Below are 26130 nucleotides of genomic sequence, written 5' to 3' on the forward strand. Positions count from 1 at the left end.
CTACCGCAGTGGCCCGATACCGAGTCAACAGGCGCGTTTTCAGATGGCAGCAGCTCCAAAGCGTGCTTATTGTTCTCCGCGACATTATTGATATTTTATTGCAAATCGACCAAAAATGCTCTCGGCAATAAAAAAAAATCAGCCTTCAGTGGAAATAAATTTTTTCAAATGATTTCTCAAGACGTAAAAAATCGTCTCAGTCGAAGAAAAAAAAGAGATTTATTAATCGATAAATCTGCCGGGGTCCCTTGTGTTTGCGAAACTTCTCACGAGACATTAATTCCATCTTTTTGCTCCGCTTAATCCGCCTCACATAAAAACACTCGGGCTGCTGCTGCAATTAGCCGAAATTTGCGAGCCATTAACTAAACAGAGGCTGCTCCATGTGTGTGTCTCGGCAGAAATAGGTCTGGGGCCATTTGGGACCCAAGTGCCATTTGTTCTTCAAGCCCTCGACTATCACGCTTCTCCATTTGGCTGTCTACGTACGTTGCTCCCCTAGCTGTTTCTGTCTCTCTTTACTCTCACTGTGCAGTAGTTGATGTAATAGAGCGTAGTGCACATACACACACTCACACGGTGTTGTAATCTAAATTGTTATTACGATAATATCATTTCTGACCCTAGAGCTAAACTAGAGGCTTTTTCTACCACTCGGTCGTATTGTAATGTCTCCAGGGCTTATTCTTACTCAAGACGTCACAGCCCAGATTATTACGGGCAGACGCTGGTCAACAATCAGGCCGAATATTCCTTGTACAGGCATCACAATGAGGACATAAGGTATTTGAGTGGATATGTAAAAAAAAAAAGAAAGAATAAAATAGGCCCCACTTGATGCGTTACATAGAGATCGATCTGCGGTCGCAATTTGAATAAAATAGCAGGCAGAACATACACGTAATATTATCGTAGATCCCAGTGGAATTGCTCTCTATTTACATTATCAGAAAACAACATGATCGTATAATAGGCTTATGAATTAAATTTGCATTAGTCTTTAGCAATAATTTAGAACCAAATATTTAAGCTACAAACTAGGCGAAAATATAGTACACGTTTTGGCATGGTTTTGCGGTGTGATACATTTTTATAATTAACTTGAAAATTTCTTCCCCACCATAATTTATTATTATCATTTTTGTTTTGTTTTTTAAAATTAACACAAAACTTATACAATTTTCTGAATTTCAGGTACGATGAGCAGGGTCAATGGGACACGAGCGGCGGCTTCTACGACGAAAGTGGCAGGGACCATTACGAGAACACAGTGAACAGTTCAAAACATTCGGTCGGGACGGGCCGCTTCGTGGACAACTCGTCGTCATATGCGCAGTATGACGGCGGCGGGGGCTACGGCGGTGAAGTGAACAGTGCAGGCGGCGAGTACAATAATTACAGCACCGACGAGCAATACAATGCGGCGCCGAGGGCACCGTCGCGGCGCACCCGCAGAACTAACAGTAGACAAAGTTCAATAGACCATGGTGACGGTGATATTATATCGAGCACAGACCATCAGCAGCAGCAACAACCCACCCCGAAGCGCGCCCTTCCGCAGCCGGGTGGAGTGCCTTATCCCAGACAGCAGCCCACCCCTCCTGCTGCCTCCCTCCCCCAAGTCCCCCCTGTGCAGAAGACGGCGGCGGTGCCGGTCGTGCAGAAGCCGCCAGTCCAAAAACAGCAACAGCAAAAACTCGCCCAGCAACAACCCCAGCAACAAATCGTCGACCAGCAGCAGTACTACTATGAAAATGAGTACGACGGGGGCTACTATGATCAGGACCAGACGATGGTTGCGGATCAAGGCTATGACCAGTACAGTCAACAGCAGCAACAGGAGTATGAGAAAATGGTCAAACAGCAGCAGCAGCAGGAATACGAAAATTTGGCCAAGCAACAGCAACTTGAGTATGAGAATTTGGCCAAGCAGCAAGAATATGAAAAATTGGCCAAGCAGCAAGAGTATGAAAAATTGGCCAAACAGCAAGAGTATGAAAAATTGGCCAAACAGCAAGAGTACGAGAATTTAGCAAAGCAGCAGGAGTACGAGAAGTTGGCCAAACAGCAACAGGAGCAGCAGCAGCAGTTTGACCAACAGACTTTAGACCAAGAGCAATATGGCCAGTACGACCAGACTTATGACCAGTACTACCAAGGACAATACGGAGAGCAATACGGCTACGGCCAGTACGACCCTGCGACGGGCGAGTACTACGGCCAGTACAACGAGGACTACAACTACGCCTATGAGAGCATGGACACCATGACTCCACCCACACAGGAGTCCTCGTTCAATCAGCAATACAACCAATACACTACCACGACGGCTGCTCGGACCACGGCCACCGCAACCACCACAACCTCGTCTTCTGCGTTCTCGATCAACACGGCCAGTGCGGCCAACACTGCCCTGTCCACGCTGGGCAACATCACCAGTCTGGGCAGCAAGTTGCTCAGCAGCGTCAACAAACCTGCGGCGACCTCAACGGCCGCCCCGACCACCACCACTAGTTCCTTATTCTTCAGCAAGCCGGTCGCACCGGTCGTGACCACAAGTTCAGCGGCGCCCGTCACCTCGTCCAGACCGACCTTTACCTCCTCCACCAACACGTTCACCAACACCTTCAAAACAACCACCTCCTCGGTTCCGACCCTTCCGAAGGTCACGGTCAAAGAGCCGGAGCCGCTGTTCAAAGAGGAGCCGCTGTTCACGGCCGATTCGCTTTACAAAGACGATCCGCTGTTTGCAGATGACCCTAGATTCAGGGACGATGAACCTTCCTTGTTCAAGGATGAGCCGCTGTACAAGGAGGAAAAGGGTGATTATCCGATGACCGACACCTTGGGCCAACTGGGCGAGGACGATTACTTTTATGACACTAGCGAGTACGCCTATGATGACAGTTATTATGGGAGATATGACGAAAATGAGAGTTACATGGACGAATCGACCTACGGAGAGAACAAAGACCTTCTCTCCTCAGGTCAATATCCGTACAGGCAGGACTCGTTTGAGTCGAAGGAGACCGACTACAGGGCGGACTCGTTTGACACTGCCATTTCCTCCTTCAGCCCCAGACCAACGACGGCGCCTCCCACGTCAACCACTGCCACAACCACCACCACCAAGCCCCCTCAGCAGACGATGCCCACTTCCATTCCGAAGCCCTCCCTGCCCAACCTGGGCGCCTCCCTGAAGAGCGCGGCGCCCATGTTCGGCAAGTTCACGTCCGCCATGTCTTCGCTGGGGGCGGCGGTCAGTTCGGTCATTCCGCAGAATATGCAGCCCCCGGGGGTGGTGATCAACCCTGCGCAGAACGCAAACACCGTCACCAGGACGCAGAGGGCCACCCTGCGGACGCAGGAGTCGATGGAGAGTATGCACATGCCGGACGACTACATGAGAGACGATTTGAAAGTGGGACCAACCCTCAAGAGGGAGCCATCAATTATGAAGCGGGAGCCTTCGATCGATAGATACAGCGAGCATGGAGACTTGATGAGAGAATCGTCCTTGGACAGGTAAAATTAAAAGAATATGAAAAAAAAAACATAAAATCTTAAAATTAACAAGTTACTAAACTTAATATATTGTTTCACATTAAATTTAAATTTTGACACATTCATAATTTAAATTTTTTTCATATGTTTCATTAAATATCACTATCTAGACTGCAACTATAATTCACGTTACACTAGAACTTTTGAAAGAAACACCTTAACACAAATATAAATTAATTTGCTTATTCACTTTTTCTACATTTAAACAGTTAGTCTTTCATTATGTCCACCATGACCCTCACCCTTTCATTTATGTATTATAAAATGAACATTCATTTTTTATTCATTCTAAAAGCTGTTTCCATTAAATTCATAAATCATGTTCATGAATGTCATTCTTTCTCTGCATACTCAAAGAATCAGAAATTTAATCAGTCATTCTGATTTCTTTCTCCCACAAAAAGAGTTGCAGACAATGATGCATCCAATATTACCAAAGATGAAACAGGGTGAGCCATTTTTATGCTTTCAGTACAATAGAAACCAAAACTAACGATCAGTTTTTTAAGGAAACAAAATATTTCAATGCAATATGTTATTATTCAATTCAGTAATTGATTCTTATTTTCTTATCCCCCAAAAAAGAGCTGCAGATAATACTATATCCAACATTACCAAAGACGAAACAGGGTGAGCTATTTTTATTTTAAACACTATAGAAAATAAATGAAAAAGTTCATTGTTTTTTTTAAAGCAGCAAAATATAAATTAAAATAAATATTTGAATTCAATTTTTCTCTGCTATATAGTCAAAATTAAATTTAAGTAAATTTTGACTTCAAATTAATTTATCAATAAAAAATTAACAAATTTGTGTCTAATTCCTTTTAACTTTAAATAATTTTGAGTAACTGTAGCTTAAAAAAAAAAAATAAATTTAATAATTTATTCCATTTTCCTCATTTCCCAAAAAGGGTTGCTGCAGATAATACATGCAATATTACCAATGACGAAACAGGGTGAGCTATTTTTATTTAAACACAATAGAAAAGATATGAAATAGTTGGAATTTTAAAAGTGGCAAAAAAAAAATTAAAAGCAATATTTAAATTTCATATTTTTCTGCCACATGATCTAAATTTACATATAAATATTAATGCGCAAATAAATTTCTAATTAATCTTTTAATAAAAAAATTAATAATTTTCTATCTAATCTATTTTAACTTTAAAATAATTTTGAGTAACTGTAGCTTAAAAACAAATAAAATTAATAATTTATTCCACTTTCCTCATCTCCCAAAAAGGGTTGCTGATGATAATGCATGCAATATTATGAAAGCAGAAACAGGGTGAGCTATTTTTTACTTTTTACAAACACAATATATTATAAAATAACAATGACAACAGTTTTTTATTAATTTAAATCATAAAATTCAAAGTGAAAGTAATTATTAGAGTTTCTTTAACATTTTGATTAAAAACTTTAATAATCATAAATTGCTGAGCTTAATTTTTTTTTAATTGAGATTAATTTACTTGGCAATTCACTTTCTATAAATATATTAGATATAAATTTTATAAACTTAATTACATATTAATATATTATATTAAATCAAAATAATTTAATAATTTATTCAAATTTCCTTGTCCCCCCATAAAGCGTTGCTGATAATGCATGCAATATTACCAAAGAAGATATAGGGTGAGCTATTTTTTTTACGTATCTGCAGTATGTACATGGATTCAGATAACAAAAGTCGAGAAAATAAATTTCTGCTACACAAAAAAAAAAACTAAATGCAAAAATTTAACCTAAAACCTTTTTAAAACAGCTTCTAAAAGTTTGTATGCTAAAATTCTCCTGATGGAAAAAAACATTTAATTTATGATATTTTTTCGTCAAAATATAATTCCCGTAGGCCGTAATTTAGGAGTTAAAACATGAGAGATTATTTAATACTATATATTAATCAATTTTTATTTTCCTATTCCACAAAAAGAGTTGCAGATGATATTGCATGCAATGTAACAAAAGACGAAAAAGGGTGAGATATTTTTGTTTTACTACAGTATGCAATAGAGAACAAATTAACAAGTATCAGTGAGCTTAAAAATTGATTTTTATTTAACAAATTTTCTTGCTAAACTGCTATGATTTTAATCCTAACATTTGAACTATGAAGTATATTGCTTTTTTATAATTTTCTGCAATATTTATGAAATATTTACGGTTTTAATCAAAGTTTTGACGATTTGTCTTTAGATATGACCGTGACTCGCTGGGCCGGGATCACTCCCTGGACCGATACGATGACAAGCTGATGCGCGAGTCTTCGCTGGACAGGCAGGACTCGCTGATTGACCCCTATGACACCGAGCGGCAAGACTCGTTTGACCAGTACGACTCGGACGAACGTGAAAACTCGCTGGACAAATATGAGCCAGGCAAGCTGCGCGCCTCCCTGGACAGGTACGACTCGGACACCCTGCGCAGGGAGCAGTCCATGTACGAGACGGACGACCTGATGATGGACGAGCCGCACGACAACAGCCTCATCCAGCCGTACCAGCCAACCCAGTCGCCCGCAATCGAGTCGCCGGAAAAGGCGCTGATGGGACAGGCCGGCAAAGACAACATGATGGAGGACGAGCGGATGACCAAGGCAGAGAAAGCCGCCGCCAAAAGCGTGTCCTTTGAGGAAGAGGAGAAAAAGCCGATGCCTGAGAGGAAAAAGATGAGCGCCAAGGAGCGGTGGCACTGGGCCTACAACCGGATCATCATGCAGCTCAATGTGAGTACCATTTTTGCATTTTTATATTTCTTTGGAAACTTCCTCAGAGCAAACATTTAAAGTTTGGAATAGGCGAATCTTTTTAACTTTTTAAAGGGATATTGAAAATTTTAATACCAAACTGGAAAGAAATTGTAATTTAAATACTTTAAACAAAATCACAATTAAACATATTTCTTTTAAACGGAAACTTTGGATATATTTCCAAATTTTAGGATTTTTAAACGGCATAGAATTTTTTAGAATTCCAAATTGAAAATAGAATGATTTGAAACTATAAAAACGGCAATGCTATTGTTATCATAAATTTATTTTGAATATATTGGAGCTTGAAAACTTACCAATAATAAAGTTTTTTTTTAAATCGACAGAAGATATAAGTTTAAAACATGAAAAGCATTTTAGTGAATGTTTTTCATTTTTAGAAATTAAAATTTGTGAAAAATAATTTTCTTAGACTGATTTTTTGATCGGTACTATTTTTTCAATTGAACCTGGTTTGCACCAGCTCATTAATAACGTTCAAGCCCACGCGCCGTTTTTGCCAATTAATTGTGTGCGACTGTCACTCGCATCCTCTGCACCGGAGTCTTTTTTTGAGCACATACGTGACGAAATCTGAGCGAATCGGCGATAATTAATTACGTTTTAGCAAACGTTATCTCACGCGTCAGCAAACTTGCTTATTGTTGGATCTTATTGTGTTGCCCTGTGTTAATTTGCGGGTGTGAATTTTCAATTAGAATCGTGAGCACTCACAATCAGAATGCAGGAGACGGTGACGCAATTTCTGGTTGCCATGGCACTTGAATCTTGTCATTATTTCAGCGACTCGTTAAATTATTTTTAATTACACGACAGAGTTAATTATGATTTATTTTATTTAAAACATAAAAACTTATTATTCATTTGTATACATTTAATGACTTTTTTCTTTGTTTTGCAGTTGTATAATTTTTGTTTATTTTATTTTATTTGTCTTTAAAATTTAAGATTTTTTTTTTGAAATAATTATATATATATATATATTTTTTTTTTAAATTATGCAACTCTACATTGAAACTTATTATAAATAGAATAGCAGAAGAAATTAAATATTATTTATTAAGGTGTAAATTGGCAGGGTTGCAAAGACTAAAGTTACATTCTTAGTTGCTGTGTCTGTGCTAGCTTTATTTTTCATCAATGAAGGGATTTTAAAATCATCATGCAGCATCGTAAAAGTTGTTAAAATAAAACTAGAAAATGAGGAATAAGGAAATTCTAGGAAATAATGCCGTTTCGTTTGACAAATTGAGTGTGAATAAAAGTGCGTCATCATTGCCGGCAGGAAAAGTATCTGCATTTGTACTTAGGGCATTAGTTGGGTTTTTTACGAGCTCTGGAGAAATCACCTGCCACGATAAATCAAGAGCGGGTTGATTGTGCGTTCGAGTGCAGTTCGGGTCGCGCGCGCTCAGACCTTGCTAGGTGCGGCAAGGCCGCGCAAGGCCATGCGGGTCTCGTCGCAACACTCAGTCAGTCATTAGCCTCACTTTTGACTTTTACTTTCCTACTCTCGCCCACGCACACTCTCGTTACACACCCCTGCAACGAAATGCACTTTTCTCACTCCAAGAGAGAGGAAATTACCCCCGGCTAATTGAACTTTGACCTATGCGCCTTGGTTTTGTTTTCCAGAATGTTTCCTTCATTATCTCGGGGGAGAAACGCAATTCCCACAGCTTATTCGCTCTTTTGTTATGGAAAAGGAGATAAAACCGTGGGAACAAATACCTTTTTAATGAAAAAAAAGCAGCTCTCTCTTGTTCGAGTTTCTGTCTCATTATGCGCGCGCGATATACAAAGCGCACGTTGCGCGTTTTTCAATTGTTGAATGATGCATTAGGATAATTAACCTACTTTCAAAACGTGACACAAGTAGCGCGCTTTTTCACAGAGCAGTAAAATAATTTCTCGCTCCGCCGATTGCAACACATGCTAATTCCGAATCAATTACTTTGCCAGCAGCTAAAAACAACAATTTGCGCTTTTTCGATTCGCTCGAGCAGAAATAGAACATGGCGAATTTTTTAATTAAGCAAAACAAACATACAAACAAATTGAAAATGTGCCATTTACAAATATAAAACCAATTATTCTCTTCAAATGGAAAAATTAATTAGGATTGAATTGAATTTGTGGAGAAAAGATATTGAAAATTTAACTTAAGCTACTTAAATCAATTTGCATTTAATTTCAAAAGTTTATAAATTTATAATTTATAAAATTAATTTATTTCACTACAGTCAAATAATTTATGCAAATTTTCACGTGGCATAGGAGAATATGTGCACTAATAAGGATTATTATTTCCTCTGCTTAAAAATGATTTTTACTAACATCGATCAATCCACGAAGAAGCATCAAAACGTGTTGGACATTTATTAGCGTTTTCAAATAAATATAAATTTCCCCGTTGACCATTTTTCTTGATTAAAGAAGTGATATAGGCGGACAATCGCCTGCGACGGACGGCTTTGCGAGTTTGCAGCCTCTGGTCCGCACCGTCTGCCGTTTTTTCCCAAATCGCGCGCAAATAGGATCAAAGCGGGAAGCGGAGGCTGAAATAAAGGGCTGACTCTACAGGCCAGTGATTTTATTTGCCGTGCCGCTGGAGCAAAATGAGAGGCGCACTTTGCCGACGCCCGCCAACCCCCGCGGACGCCTAATGGAAGACGCGTGTTGCGTCCCGCTGGCCTCTCGACGGGAGCGGCGCGAGTTGTGTCACTCGCTCGCCCGCACCCCACAGCATCAGGTGGTTGCGCTCGCCACCCTCGCGAAGACTCCAGAGGCTTCCCCCCGGAGAATTTCGTCATATCGGCTGCAGATTGGTATAGAGATTGAATATTGATTAGATAAATTTTCCCAAAACATTTTTCCTTCATTGTTTCTGGCTTTGAAAATTTCAAAATTTATTTTAGATTTATGAAAAAAGGAAATGATAACCTGGATGAAATTTAATTATTTTATTAAAATAAATTATAAAATTGTAATTAAATTGAGTAGTTCAAAAATACTGTTGATAATTCATTTTTCAAGACTAATTTATATTATATTTTATTTTGCTTTGAAAATATTCAGAAATGCAATTGTTATGTAATTTTTCTTTTTGCACATGTCATACTTTAATTATAATTTTAATTTGATTCACCTTTTTTTAATTATAAGAATATAGTTGTTTTGAATCAATTTATTATTCGCCCAAGCCCTTCCTTCAATCAACCCTTCTTAAACATGCTTTTGATCTGCAGATATACCAACAGTCTCTGTCACGTTACGTTTTGATTAACGAGCAAACACTGAGGATAAAAGCCGTGTATTTCCCCAATTCCGAGAGAGAGCCAATCACGAAAGAAGTGTGGGCGAGCAATCGTCGCCAGAAGATTGCACAATAACCTTGCATGTGCGTACGCCATGCGGGCCTGGTGGGGATCGCGGCTCGTCACCGCCATCGGCCGCCGCGCCGCTCAGTGAACACGCGTCCGTCGAGCGTCCAGGACACCTTCGAAATGTCCAGCGCCGACTTCCGATCGTACGAAGAGCGAATATGCACCCAGTTCGCCTTGCTCTACCCTCTGCGCGCCGGACTCTTTGGGGTCAAGTCCGGGTCATCCACTTCGCTTCCGGCGCCCAACAAACTCGAACCCAGACCTCCAGTCAGTGTCCGGGAACGCAACCGGATGTGCCGCCGTCGCGGCTCGAGCATGTCTGAGCTGGACAGGGTGCAAATCGAGCAGCTGGAGCGCGGCCGGCTGGATGAGGAGGGCGAGGAGGAGGCCACCGACGACCACCTAGAGCCGCTGTCCCTGTGTTCCGGACACCAGCGGACGTCCGGCTATGACACGGCGCCGCACAGTCCGGCGCTGCACCGTCGCGGCTTCCTCGACAGCGCCGACAACGTGCGCGGAAGTATCGGCGACTTAATGAACTTGAAGCAGTATGGCAGTGTGTGGAGTGTCCGTAGCGCGACCGAGAGCATCGCACACGCTGTCCCGCTCGCCACCGTCACCTCCAAGAAGCCCTCCATGGATCCTGATGAGGTCAAGCATGTCAAGGTGCCGATGCCGGCTCCGCGGGCATCGCCCAGGGTCTCGCCCAGGGCGTCGCCGCGATCCGCCTCTCCCATGGAGGACGACGAGCTGCCGCCCTTGACCAGGGCAAACCGACCGATGACCACCGTACAACGCACAGAACGCCTGTCCAGACTCATCAGAGACACAAATCGAGCTGGAGTAAGGCGCAAAAATGTGAGTTAAACACGCAGCTTGTAAATTTAATCGTGTTTACAATCAAATTTTTATATTCGTAACGTAAGAAATAATATGATTTAAGATAATGAAAAAAAACAAAACAACGTTTTGAGATATTAGTCTTAATCACTTATTCAGAATATATTAAGTGAAATGGTTGCATCAATATATAATTTTTTTTTAATTTTTATAAATTTGAATCTAATTTTGTTAGTCAATCTTATTTAAAAAAATTAAAATATTTCACGTTTTGAAAGAAAGAATAAATAAAATAAAAATAAAATAATACAATTTAAAAGGATTTATAAAGTTTATTCATAAAACGCGGTAAATTAAACATTAAAATATTAGATTAGATTAGATAATTATATCAATACTTTTGTTAATTTTAAATATATGTGGTAATTTTTGATTTTGCCTAAAAATAATACCCCAAGCACAATATTAATTATGCATTATTTATTGCATTTCAATTTTATTGTAAAAACTACTCACAATTAAGCGAAATTATAGAAAGAGCTGGAATCAAGTTTTCTTATCAGAAAGGTCAGATCGATGGGGGAAGGGGGGAGTTCTTACTACAAATCACCCGTTTAAACTTCACAAACTTTCTGGTTGCTTCATCCTCATAAAATCAGAAACGCCATGTATTTTATTTAATAAGAAGTTTTCCTGGTAAATACCAGTAAATACAAGGAACAGTGAAAATAATTTGTTATTTTCACCACGGCTTTTTCAACACTTTTGATAGGAAACGCAGGAACCGCAAACCAGCTGAAAAGAAATTTTTGTGGTTTATTTTCTCATTTAACTTCCAGTTCTTTGGCCTTTTGAAAACTGTGTACAATGTTAAAACAAAAGTTCACCTTGAATTTACATATTCTTCAAATAACATGTTTTTATATTTTTTCCATAAAATTTCCACAAACATAAACTCATTAATTAACAACTCGAAACATACATATTATTAGACAAAGAGGTACTATTAAAATTATTATTGTCTCAGTTATTATTATGAAATATACGATTATTCTGTGCTGAAATTTCATTTAATTCATTTTTGAGCTGCTTTTCAATTTTTTACACATTTAAAATATAATACACACAGATTATGCGTCTCTTAATTCTGATTATATTAACCGTTTCATAAAAAATTCAAACTGTGTCCCTTGTTTCAACTTTTCATGAAATCCCCTCAAGTTTTAGCTTTCATTTTAATGAAAAGTTTCTTTAGTAATAAATTGCTAACAACTCGATATGAACAAAAATTCGTAAGAAAAAAATCCGATTTATGTAATATTCAGTGCAATGTACCTAATTTCATATTTACATTCTTTTGAATTGAGACTTGCAGACAAAAAACTTTCCCTAGTTGTTTTGAACAAGGAAAAATTGTGCATTACTTTTTTTCTCTGAAATAAACTTTGGAAGCAGGGTCGGTTGAGTGACTCTGACCCAATTTCGAGTTGTCACACCAGCGCGCAACATATCGCCGATAAAATGCACTCCGCATGTGTATGTGAGTGTGGGGCGGTGATACACATTGTCATTTAATTGCGTCACGTCCTTGTTTGATTGGCCCGCCTTGGCTTTATCAAGTGCAGCAGGAAACTACCGAGTCGCCGCCGCTCAATTAGCCAAGCAGCCAACTTCTCGTCTCATAATTGCACGTTTGGCCTTGCGTCTCGATTAACCCCCGGGTCAATTTGGGCGCACAACCCCCGGGCATGATTCAATTTGACAGGCCAAATTACGCGGCCGTTAACTGAGAGCCCAAATGAGGCACTTTGCGTGCCCGAAAATTGAAATCGATACATGTTTAAGGTGATTCAATCAAATTTATGCCAAAATTTGATCAAAATGTTTTGGCTTTTGGGTACAGGAATATCTAGGAAATCTAGAAATTGAAAACTTCCTTTAAATTTAGGCGTTATAAAACATAAATCCATTTAATGTATTTTTGCTGTTAAATTTACATAATTATTTATTTTGTAATTTTGCTCTAAAAGTTTTTACAAAAAATAATGAATTAAAAAGTTTAATATTTTTTAATATGTACCATAAACAGGATTTTTTATCTGCGCTTTGGAATGATTTTACCATGGAATATTATTTTTGATTGGAGAAACAGAATTATTTGAAGGTCAATAAAAACTAATAATTGAAAATATTTATTATATTTTTATATGAGGTAAAAATTAAGTTTTAAGCTTATTTTAAAAGAAGATTATGCTTACAAGACTTTTCAAGTAAAAAATAAAATGATTCCCTTAAAAAGCTTTTTAGGAAGGCAAAAGACAAGAGCTCTTAAAAAAACAATTATTAAATTACGACTCGAAAATCTGAATTGTTTTTCGTTGTATTTTTTACTCTCTCCTTTCCCAATCTAAAGAGAAATAAGTGCCGCCATGAAAAATTATGGCGACGGCCAAACGAGGAAAGGCTCTCAACGCGAATTGTAAGCCGTGCTTGCTCTCATGCGATTTTGTGCACAGACTCCACCGAGATTAAAGCTGGGCCGGAAAATAAAACGTTTGATATTTACGGCACTTAAAAGAGATGCATTAAGCGCTCGATAAATTATGCAGTGCGCGCGGCAATGGCAGTCTGAAAATAATGTTGATCTGGCAAAACAAGGAGGGAGAGCTGTCGCTGCGTCGTGAAAAATGGACGAGATTAGCACGAAAGTGGAGCGCGTTCGAATTAATCATTTCGCCTGTCAATCTGGAAAAACCTGTATCAGAAAATATTCCGAAAAAGATGGTTTGATAAAGCTTTTTTGCCTAAAAGGCTCCTGAATTTTCTTACTGAATTTATATGACAAGGAAATTTTAAAATTGTAGTGAAGAAATTAGCACTCGAGGAGGCAATCTTGCAAGTTAGAAGACTGGCTATGTCCTTGTTGAAATATTACTTTTATTTAAAAAAAAAAAATCATTGTATTATTTGAATAAGAAATATTTTCAATGAGAACAAAGCCCTTTTTCTTCACTTCTAAATTTTTAACTTTTACTATTTACATAAACAATTTATAAATTATGATTGAATTTTTCACTCCCCTTAAAAAAACAAAAATCAAACGGAAACTTTTCCGTGTGTCACCATACTGCATCTGGAAGCAGATTTCTCTGTGGAAGCTCAATAAGCATCAGCCTTTTGTGTGTTCCCTCCATTTCTATCCCTCACTCAGTTTGCGCTAATTTGCATGCTAAGTACAAAGGCGATAATGGTGCCCACTCTCACATTAATCACACAACTCCGCGGAATGCATATTGGCTGGCGCTAATCCTCGAGCGGCGACACGCTAAATATTTCAGCAAAATCTGCTCTCATTGGTATTCGCAGCGAGTTGTGCTGCCGATGGAATAATTTTGCTCTCTCTGTCGCGCGCGTGCTCATTTTGTGCCGAGGGTCCCCAGATAAATAAATTAAGAAAGGAGGAAGTATTTTGCGGGGGAATGAGCGCCAGATATGAAGTAAAACAATAAGAAAAAATTGCCGAGAGGATGAGGATGGGAATCGGCGTGGGCGACCTCATTCTAGAGCAGCAGACCCCATTGTTGCTCAGCGATAAAAACTTCAATTTGAATAGATGCGTTGGAGGATATTGCGTATCTAGAGCCCATTTCTGCGTGCTCTTTACTTTTTTACTGCTCTGCTCCAGAATTCTCCAGAAACGGGGTTAAAATTTTCCTCACAAATTGCATAATAAAGCAATTTACATTTGCTACAAAACGGAAACAATTTTTATAATAATGGATGAACAATTACATGTAATTGTAAGTGCCGTAATTACAAAATGGAGTATGAAGTGGATTAACGATTTAATAAAGATCGACTAACTTCCCCTTATTCAATCGTAGCTTTTCCCCTCTCAAAGTAAAAGAGAAATGATCAATCATTTCGTGAATAATTTGAATTTGGCATGACCCGAGCTAAGAATTTCGCCATCAATCTTTCAGCGGTGGGAAAACACGCACGGTCACTGCATAATTACTAAAACTGAATTAGTGAAAGCGTAATCTCACATCTGACTGGCAATTGCGAGCAATTTCCCTTCATTCAGTCACCTCGTCACTTTTATATTTTTAATGCAAAATTCTCCCACAAGAGATAAAAAGTTAGTCTGTGGCAGTTGGCTTGTGATAAGTAGCAATTTGCGGGCACATCTGACAATGGATTCAGCGCGTTTGCCAAAAGTTTTCCCTCCCGCTGGCAATTGAAACGAAAGTGAACGATTGGAATGGAGAGAAGGTGCGCTAATATTGGATTATGACGCCATTTGGAAATGTAAGATGAAAATATTTTTATCTTTGACACTTTAAAAGATGGGAAAAAATTTATCAATGATTTTTTATGCCTTCCCATATTATTTATTTACATTTTATTTATTTATTTATATTTACTTTTAATTCAAAATAATCAACATTTTTTTATGTGACTAAGGAAAATGTTTCAAGGAGTGTTAGTGATAATGCTTCATACTGAAAACGAACCTACTCGAATTTACTTACAAATTTCGTTGTATGAATTAAAATATGGAAAATATAAGGGAATAGGCACTTTGATACAAATTTAACGGTTTAAATTATAATTATTTAGATTTAAGCTTCAATTGTTTTAAAATGATTTAATTGCCATATAATGAGACAAAAGATTTAAATTAAATTTATTAATTTTTTATAATGTGAACATTTATCTAATATTTGCTTTTTAATTAAAAATTTAATAAAAAGGGTGAAAATAAGTTTTAAAACTCCAGCAGATGCCGAGAGATGGCCAGAGTAGTGTGGTGCTCGTTCGTGCGGGTTGCCTACCAGGCCTTTCACTATCTGGCGCTTACGATCTACGTATCTGACTTTCGTCCCAAACAAAGTAGCACAAAAGGTGCAGTGGGTGACAGGCAAATGGCTTTTGCAGCTGAAATCGAAGTTTCATTTCTCATGGAGAGCGGGGGCGTGAAATCGAATGCCATTCCGGCTCATTTCCATTCTGCAGAGAGACAAGTCGGTGCACCCACATGCGGTGCAGCCTTTAATATAATGTTTTATAGTTTTTTCTGATATTGTTGCTTCCCTCCGCAAATAAGAAAATGTATGCTGCAGCTGTTGTCAGGGGAGAAATTTACTGTTATTATTCCCGGCGGACGCGCTGACCGCGTTTGCACGTCATATTCGCTCAACCCTTTCTCCGCGATTGAACTTGTGAAATATGGAGCGAAACTTTATCATCCGGTGGGAAGGAAGTTACTCGAAGTTGATGTGCAGTAAATAATAAATTGGCTAGAAAATTGCAAAACGAGACTGCACGTGGGGACATCAACAACATTATGTAACAGCAAAAATATTGGAAATTGAGGTTGCAGAGGTATTTTTTGTTTAAAAAAATAGATTTTTCCTGTTAAAACTCTAATCAACATTAAAATTGAAATAGTGTAGTCAAATATTTCAAAGCAAAATTATTTAATATCTATTCTAAAAAACAGTTAATTAAAAAAAAATATTGAATTGGTCTTACTTAAAAGAGAGATTTTGAGAGTAAATTGTTTTTATCCAGTTCAATTAGGTTAATTAGCTAATTTTGAAACAGAATTTGTTGACACTATTTTTTCTGATATTTTATTTGGGTATCAAAAAGGCTAATTTTTTTATCTTCTCTCACCACCAACCGCTAAATTTGATTGAACATTTCGCAACCGTCCTGTTTATCGGCTCTCTCACTAAAAAGCCACTCTCGGCCACTTTACGCCGAGCTGAAAAAGCAAACAACATGCGGTCCGCTTCAATATGCCAACTTTTTGCCTCCTGGCCCAGCATCTCTCTCCTCTTACCATATTTAATTCATCACCCGGCGAGCACAAAATTGAATCGGGCTGCAACGATCACAAATCGACAGACTACGCAGAAAAGGGCCGTCCGCGCTTTTTTCCGGCAGACCGACCAGGCTGCTGCGAATCTACAAAAGAAACGATCCATCTTCATCAGGCGGCCAACAAGTAGATGTGGGTGTCTGCTTTCGCGACCTGCTTCGGCCCAACAAATTGCGGCAGCCCCACGTGAAAATGATTGAGCCCTTTTTGTTTGCTTTATCGACCTAGGCACCCACGAAAAAATAAACCTTCTCCGGGCGATTCTTCGCCACAAGTACGGCGCTCGCACTCTTTCACGCGCAAACAACAATAGAGCCTCGGGAAAATGGCCAAACTTCCTAGCAGAGAAGAATTATAAATCGATCCCTCTTTTCGCTGCGAGAGGAAATCTCGGAATTTTATATTCAAAAGCCTTTTTCTAGCTCGACTTTGCAGCAAAAAATGTACCCAATCACATTTTCCTGCGAGTGCAAAAATAATACAGTATCAGAAAACCTGCTCCGATGCAAAAGTACAAATCGAGTTTGCTCCCGTAATTCCTTCTGCTGAGATCAAATCTCTGTGTCACGGCGTAAGAGTTAACTTCGTATGTTCCTCTTGGGATAGGAAATATTACCTGACAAGCCAGAGTGGCAGATTTTTCCTGCTCTTGCGATCCGTCCAGATTGGAGGTGCTCGGTACGGCGCACGGTAATTGTCCTCGATTCGTCTCGCGCTCGCAAAGTAGCAATTTTTGATGCCTTGCTAAATTGCGTTTGTTCGTGCATGAGCACGACGCTCTCACCTTGAATTAGAGTTATCTCGAAAACACATCTCTCTAAAGGTTCAACTTTTCACGTTGTTTTTACAACAGAGAACAAAGGAGGTAATTACAGGACTGGGCACAGATGAATAGTAATTAATTTTTGTTGATCCAATTAATCAGTTGCAAGGATTCAAAATAATGTGAGCAAAAATCAATCTAATTTTCTGGAAGTTTTAATGTAACTTTTATGTTAGAGTAAAATTCTAAATTAAAACATAAATAATTGAATTTGTAGAGAGAAAAGCGACAGATAAAAAATTATTAATTTTTTACTCTAATGGCAGTAAACACTAATGCAATATGATAATTTTCTGTCTTTTTATGCTAATAAAATTTATAAATGTCAAAGTAAAGTCTTTGAAAGTTTCTCGGAGATATAATTGACTTTGCCTTCATAATCTGCTACAAGTTTGAATCTAGTTTGTAACTTTCGTACAATGTCACACTCGAACGACGGATTAGAGACTGCTCAGAATGTATGTCAGATCTTATAACTTATACTTTCCTTGTGTTGGTTAATCCATCAGAAGCCTCGCGCGCCCTATCTAATAATCTGCTCAGCTGCTGCAATCCGAGCAAATTTTGTTTCCTCGGCTCTGCTGCGGAGAACCATTTCTCATCAGTGCACTTTATCCGAAAGGAAACGAGAGGGTTCTTTTGGCCTCGAGCGATGCAAGTGCAGCACGAAGAGAAATGAGTGCCGCGAGATTGCATCGTAAACCTACATTTTGCGCAGCTTTATTTATTTTTTACTTCGTGGCCAGATTGATGTGTGAACGTAAACATTACCATTTCATCGTGATTGCCACTGGACCAGAAAAGAGAAAGTTCGTTAAAGGGAAGTAAAAACCTAATCGAGCTCGTTTTTAGATTTGGCGCTTTTGCAAAGGTCGACCTTTGTTAATTATTAACCGTCGGGCAGACAAATAAAAACAAGCTATACACAAAGCGTGTGTTTCAGTACTGGCGACCAACAAAGGCTTCAAGCGCCGAATAATTATCAGAGCCGCTGATTGGGTACAAATTTGAATACTGAAACCTTTGTTACCTAATACTCTTGCTAAAGTGAACAGTTGAAAAAAAACATGCAAATATCGGTGGTGCAAATTTCATGGATGAAGCTTTTTTGCTTGATGTTTAAAAAGGAACTATAGATATTTTATTGAAAAAAAACTTACCATGTCGATATTAAATTAGTAGATTTTCCTAGTAGTTAAATATCCATGCCAGCGCTTTTGAAAGAAAAAAAGCCCACTTTACCATTAAAAATGCTGGCTTTGAATGAGTGAGAGATTACTTTTGATTATATTAACTGCTTCAAGTGGTAAAAAATTATTCTTAAATCATCAACATTAATGTTTTTTTTTTGTTAATCTTGAAAATCCTGATCTACATGTTAAATTATAAACTTGTATTTTTTGTTTACAATTTTTTTTGGACGTTAATTAATTAATTAAAACAGGAGGATACAGCGTATAAAATACAAAAAATATTATGCTTAGCATCGTGGTAGATAACATGTCTTGTCACTTTGAAGCTTCATAAACTCTGTCAAAGTAACAAAAAGTTCATTCATCCATCCTGGCACGGAAAAGTTTGCCAGCCAAATTGATCAGACGGCGTCAGCCTCTTTTTATAGGAAAGTATGCAACCGGTTTCACTCTGCGGTCCGGCGGGGCGCCTATACTCGTTCCCCGCAAAAGAAAGGCGGGGAATTCAGCAACACTGCCCAAAAGTGACACTGCTCGCGTTGGCTGCTGGGCCAGATCGATGTGGCCCAACCCTCTCCTCGCAGTCTACAAGGACCCCTAATTAAAACGCGGCCATGTAATGTATTCGCCCTCGTTTAAATTGAGACTGGCGAAAAAAAAAATGTAAACACAAGCGGCCCGCGAACTGCTCTTGGAGAACAAGGAAAGTTTCCCAGAACCCTCTGCTTGCAGGGCCCGTGGCTAATTCCGCGGAACCAACATGGACGCTCTGGCGAGAATTCAAGGAGGTGGAAAGAGATGAGCCCGGAACGACCTTTACTCTTTAGAATGGAATTCCCGCTCAAAGCTTTGATCTCGTCACGCAGAATGAGAGGGGATTCTGAAATTTAAAACGCGGTTTATGATCCTTTAAAGCATAAATTTTGGTTATGAAGCCCAACCGAAATCTGCTCGTAAAATATTCAAGGAGAAAAGTTTTAATAAGGGACGGAAGAAATTCATCGGCTTTTTCCATCATACTCAAAATTTTACACCTCCAAAGATGATTAATTTGAAGCTTGAATGATTCAGCATTAGTATCATATATTGATTTAATCTTTAAACTATGATTGATTAATTAAAATTTAAAATTTGATTAGATTTCAAAATTTTATGCCTGTTTTCTTCATGAAATTTTTCCACATTTTTAAGTAAACGTTTTATTAAAACATTCTAAATCAAGTTTCCTTGCAGCTAGAATTTTTTGGAAGTAAAAATTTATTCTGAAACTTTTTTTGGCAAAAAAATCCACGCCCAAAAAGTTTGTCTAGACGATTTTTGCTGTGAAAATTAATGACGTCGGGTGCAAAAGAATCGCAGAGGTGTGTATTTTTTGTTCCACACCCCGACAAAGGCGCCGGTTGCGAAAACTTTGCGCGCAATTTACGGCTCTCTTTCATCACGGGCGCATTTCACGCAATACGCGCTCTCCGGGGAAAAGCCGCGGCAATCGTGTAATTTGTCAGCTGCGAAGCGGAATGCCCAAAATAATAGAGCACCGCGTTGGTTCGTAGTGGAAAATAAGAAAATCGATGCTCTTCGGAGCGGAAAACTTAACAGAGAGGCGTGCTAATGCTTTTGGCCCCCGGAGCGTGGTTCAAGTTAATGCTGTGCGGCACGTGTTGCATAAAAATTATCGCCGCTCGGCCAACAGTTTGCAGTTGCAAACAGGCATTGTTTTGACTAGCGTGTGTATCGCATGCTGTTGATCAGATAGGCCCCGCTGCCAAAGGGACAGCAGGCTGCTCACATTATGTGCATGAGCGAAATTTCGAATGTTGGTTCACCGAGCGCAAACATGTGCATGAGTTTTTATTATTTATTATTTTTGTGCGACAAAATGTTATTTATTGCTATAATTAATCGTCCACCTCTGTAGGGAAAGGGTTATAAATTTTGTCTGCTTTAAAAAATTGAAGTCTTCATCAAAACCTTTTTGATTACTTTTATAATGGATTTGTCAAAATCAAGTTGATAAAAATTATTTATTGCAGCCTGAAGTCCAGATAATGATTAATGAGATTCAAAGATATATTAATACTGGCTCCATTTGAAATTATACTTCATAAGGATTGACAGTAGGCATTGTAATCATATTGTAATATTATTTTAAGTTCGTTAATGCTGTAAGCTGATTTAAATAAATTTGACTTCAATCAAATTGAGTAATTTTTAATAACATATATAGCTAAATATTTATTTTAATCGTGGCATAGAACAGTATATTTGAAGCAAAATTAAATATAAATTAATATTGTTGTAAATATTATAATATTTTAAATTAATTAAATTAAAATATATTTTCTTTTAAGTAAACTTTAACCTTTAAATTTTAACACTTGTTCTAAGAAATAAATTTAATTTATGTTATTAAAAGTCCTTTTCAAATGTAACGTTATATTTAAAAATTTTTGTTCCATTGAACATAACAATTTCGATTTTTTTTTAGTGAAGATAAACCTTGTAAGTTCATTAACCTTTTGATGCATAAAAGTGCACCTTTAATCGATTTTAACCCTCAATAGAAAAGCACTTCTTGCGAGAGAGTTATCTTGATGTGCGGGTGTGATTTTACCATGCACACTGAAAGGTCAAATCTGAATTTCTGACCGTATTATTAGTCACGTTAAACCAACCGCTGCTGCCACGAGAGGAAACACTTAAGCGTTTACTATATTTCCATCACCCACACACTACTTGAAAGCCGAGGCGATTTGGCTTTAATAATCTCACTATACCTCAAAGTAACGCAACACGCCAACTGTTCATAAACGTGCCTGCGTTTTCCGTGACCGAGTTTCGCTTGCATTGTGCAGTTATTTATAGAGACGTTGGTTTTTCATTAAGGGCTGCAAACGTGTATTGCAATTCCAGTTTTTTGTACTGTTTTGCTTGCCGTCTCTCGTTTGAAGAGTCTATCATATTTTTTTTTGCATCTGCGTGCAGAATGAAACCGGTATTGCATTACGTTCAGGCTGTTGATTTTCTCATTTGAAGATACGTTCTCATTTCAAAATAAAATGCTCTTCAGTCTGCGTACATTATGGAATGAATAGACTGTGAATTGATAGAGGAATGAGCATTAAAAAACCTGCAGCTTAGAGAAATCTTTATGAAGGAAAATTAATTATTTTAATGTACTCTGTAATCAATTATGACATAGAAATTAAAAAAAAAAAAAAATATAATGCACGGCCAACACAAGTGTTTAATTGTTGAATATTTTAAAATTCACAATGAAAATAAAATATTTAAGTAAATAATGCAAAGGGAAGCAAAATTAAATTTTTTTGATAAAATATAATGCTATATGAGTAAAATTTTGAATTGATTCCTATACATTTATTATTATTTTTGCTAGCTACAGATTTGGAAAAAAATTAACGTCTGCAGCCCACACGTGCTTATGTCTAAAATTGGCAGAACCCAATAACCGATTGCAGACAATTGTGGTCGGCGGCGCGTCCGGTCGGCAGGAAGCAAAGCAGACGACGAATGTGGCGTGGGCGCTTGACGGCCTGCCTCGCGCGCAACAATTAGCAGCGCTAATGAATCATGGGTGCGTCATGAATGTCAGCAGCACTGATAAAACACAGAACGCACCGCCGACAGCATCACAAAGGTGTGTATTCTGGAGAGAGTGGCTGCTCTTGATAACATTGGGAACAAGCAGTGAACTCGGTCGGTTTTCGGTGGTTGGCCCAGGGCCAGCCTTTGTTTTCTCACCTTTCGCATATTTCGAAATGGAGAGAGTGCCCCGTGTCATACCTTTCTACATACGCCATTTTGCTTTCACTCAAATCCTCTTTCAACTGAATTATCTGAAACATAATAAATCATGTTTCTTTTCTTTGAATTTCCTTTGATTTCTTTTATAAAACAATTCATTTTTAAAAACGGCTCCTCAGGCCGTTATTGGCCTTTGAATTGTTTAAAAAAAATTCTCTGAAAAATATTGATATTTTAAAATATTCATGTCATGAGGCCAAAATCTGATGTAACACTCAGTTATTCATACAATTTCGTTGGGGGAGGGGCAAATTAATAAAAAATAATCTTAATATGGATTAAACACAAATTAATCCTTCCTTTGTATTAACATATTTTCTATTTTCTCCTTTTGATTCAGCTGTGGCCGTTTAATGTGTATTTATTTAGATTTTGATGAATACATATTTCATGCATTCATAAAAAATTGTATGAAATAAATTGAATTGGTTTTAATCGACTGAGTTCATCTTGAAATACGGGTTCATAATATAATTATATCTCACAATCAAAGCAACTTGAGAGGATTGAATTTTCCCTTTTATATATGCAAGAAGCACATAATGCATATTATTTCAAGAGCCAGAATTATCGAAATTAATTGGTTAAACAAATTGTTTTGATCAGAACTGAACCGTGAAATCCAAAATTACGACTGAAATTATTCCAAACTAACACATTCTGATCAAAGGTCGCGCATTAGGCCCACGCACGTTTGCGTTGTGCGCGTGTAATTAAAACTGGAAACACGGGCCAAATTTGAACACAAATTGAGCAGCCCGCAGATATCAAAGCGTGGCGCACACGTTAAATGCAAAGCTGATTTCAAATTCAGCTGTTGAATTTTTAACGCTCGTGAATTATTGATTCGCACTCTCGGCAGACAGACGAGGTTTCATGCAATCGATTTCAGACCAGAGTGTTTTTAAAAGGTTCGCTCAATACGGGACAGAAAAAACATACCAAAAAGCAACATTAAAAAATAAATTGCTTCAGGAAGAACTAGAGGGAAAGGAACGCACTCTTTTCACTCAATAAATAAACCATTTTACTAGAATTATGCCAGAAGGGAGCCAAAAGAAAAATGTGTCTCGATAACAGGACCTGTTGTTCCTACCAAAAAACGCACGTTCTTTTTTCAACTTCGCCGGCCAAATAGAATGAACGATGGACTAAAGAAAATAGAGCGTGCCAAAATCACCAGCAATGAAAAAGTTTTGTTCAGAGATGTGCATTTTTACTATTATTTTGGCAGGAAAACACTCCGGGCTTAAAACTTATTATCAGATCCAGATATTAATATTACCCTTAAAAAAAATTCACTTCAACCAAAATTGGAGTTTTTTTTATCATGTTTTACGAAAACAGATATATTTGAATAAAAATTAATTTCTAAACTGAATTATTTCATTCAAACTATTTCTTGCAAAAATGAAAATTGAAGATAATCAACATTTCCCTTGATGCTCGATGGCAGTTGAGAAATATTTGGATATAAAATTGTTGTTTTGTCAATAAGTCAAATTGAAAAAAAATTATGCCAATTGAAGGAAAATTGCTTCATCAACTTAAAAATAAACTTCCCATTCGTGGTTACGCTTTTGTCCAAAGTTCGTAATAGGACAAAATTTGAATTTCAAATCGACAATAGCAAAAGCCTTTCATTCATCTCAAAGGCATCATGTGTGCACATTATGTTTGCACAGCGTCCTATACATCCCTTCACGTACACGTCTGTGGTTGCGAATGCAAATAGTGCTTCTGGGAACGCGTGTGCTCCGAAGTGAGGCGCGTAAATAACTGGAGGGACGCATGTCATTTTGAGAATCGCTGCTAATTTGCATCCTTAATTATTCACGCAATAAAAAGCGGAGAGAGAAACTTTATGAATACATAATGCAGATTTACGGCACTATAATATGCACCTTTTGCAAAATGGCAGATCATTTTCTCTCACAATTTCCTCTTGGTCTAGGAGGTTTTCTCGGACCCTCTTTATGCTCCCGTGGATGAATAGAAAGGAATGGAAAAGAGGAGCGCTTTGTGTTTGTTTTTATCTCTCTTTGAATTTATATCGCGAGAGGAGAAGAGATTAAAAGGGAAAATAAGCGTCTTGCTTCAATGGAGAGAGTTTTGTATGCAAATTAAGCTTGGGAGATAAAGATAGTATTTTATGAAATTCGCTGCTTTTTATTCCCTTGAATATTATATTTAGGCTTATTCCTCATTGAAATTAATTTTCTTCATATATAAGGTGTCAATATAGTTGACACCTATTGATAATTGATTTTATATATAAAATTAGGTCACGTTGCATAAATTCAGATTTAAAAATTATTAAATTAATTCAATTACATACCACGACTTAACATTGAAAGAGACAATTTTTTTTAATTTTAACCGTATTTGTTAGTCTCCAGTTAGATTACTTAAATAAATTTTGTTAAAATAGAAAATAAAAAAAAGTTTAAAATTATGAATTATTAAAATAATATGTATTTCAAATAATACACATTTATATAAAATAAGGAAAAAATTAAAATATAATAAAAATATTATCATTATATTCTTGTATGCTGTGTAATTAGTTGAAATTTTTTGAAAGTTGCAAGCAATTTAAATTTAATACGTTTTTTTACTCAACTTTAATGTAAAAAAAAAACTAGCTTTCAAAAGTGTCATTCTTTTTTGTTCTCTGTCCCAAGTGACCAAACGTAACTATTATTAGGAAAATTAAATTTAAAATTAGGTTGGGAGATACTCTAGGGAGTTTGACGAGTCTTCAAAAGAGGACCTTGGGTTCACTTGACGTACAGCGGGTTGTGAATCAAATCTAGGACACCCATTAATGCCGGTTTGAATAAATTAAGGGCCGAGCTCTCACGTTGGAGAGCAGCTTTTTATTTAATTCATATCTGCCAGTGTGGCAAGTCGCGCGTGCATACAAAGTGGCAATGATGAGCGGCCGTTGATGCAGTATTTAACTTTCATTCTCGCCGCTGCGGTGCTCCTGCACTTCCAACACCCTCTCGTAATTTTTTATTGCGATCGTCAAATAACACGATATAGAGAGAGCAGATGCTTTGTTTCAACGCCCGTCAGCTCGCTCGCTAAATTAAAATGAATTCACTGCCGTCACGTCTGGATCTAATTTGGACAGGCGCGTTTGTTTCACAAAAATTGGACTTGAGTTTAATTTAGAGCTGAAAAAACGAGATTTATAAAAAACTGTTGCACAGATTGATTAAATTTAAGTTTTTTTCCATTTTGCACAAGAAAAAAAAGCATTAATTGTTAAAAACTTTTCCTGTGAAGCTTTTTACGCCGGCTCTCTTCATTCAATTTACAGTTCCACCCTCACTTCTGCTGCGAAGAAGCTCTTTTCTCTCTTGTACAATAAATTTTTTCACCCCACCCGCACCTGCACCAAATGAACAAGTCGAGTGAGAAGAGAGACACTCTGCCTTCTGCTCCGTAAGCAGTGCAATAAAATTATTTGCAGTCTTATTAGTGCGCGCACGATGGCCCGGGGGAACCCTTTTGTGCTAAAGTAGGGATAAAACGGGCCCAGCTTGCTGACAGCAGCCTCGGCTTTCGCCCTCGGCCGCCCGAACTATACATTTGCACACCTCAAGTATGGTGGTGTGCGATTTTCACCCGGAGCGGCTTTGCTGTGATCACCGAGCCGAGCCCAATTTGCATCCCAGTAGTTTTCACGTCTTTCTTCCGCTCAAATCGAGAAGCATACTTTTTCACCACCAAATTTTTATTTCATAAAAAGGGGTCTGATGGGATTATCGTAAAAAAACATGATTGTCTTTTTTTTAATTAGCTGGAAAATACTTAAA

At 37.8% G+C, this 26130-nt stretch overlaps 1 protein-coding gene across 5 annotated transcripts in view; it reads left to right on the forward strand.

The window, feature by feature from the left end:
* LOC132203426 (protein unc-13 homolog B) overlaps positions 1-26130 on the forward strand; it is a 170268-nt gene that overhangs the window by 54103 nt on the left and 90035 nt on the right. For 4 of the 5 annotated variants that reach the window (XM_059631220.1, XM_059631222.1, XM_059631221.1 and 1 more), the window contains 3 exons: positions 679-783; positions 1195-3525; positions 5770-6298. In XM_059631220.1, the coding sequence (XP_059487203.1) occupies positions 679-783; positions 1195-3525; positions 5770-6298 (2965 nt within the window). The remainder of the gene's footprint in view (positions 1-678; positions 784-1194; positions 3526-5769; positions 6299-26130) is intronic. The other variant, XM_059631223.1, reaches the window with a different exon arrangement.

The sequence above is a fragment of the Neocloeon triangulifer genome, unplaced genomic scaffold (genome assembly GCF_031216515.1).
Source record: "Neocloeon triangulifer isolate White Clay Creek 2 clone unplaced genomic scaffold, ASM3121651v1 ptg000017l, whole genome shotgun sequence".
Classification (NCBI taxonomy): Eukaryota; Metazoa; Arthropoda; class Insecta; order Ephemeroptera; family Baetidae; genus Neocloeon; species Neocloeon triangulifer.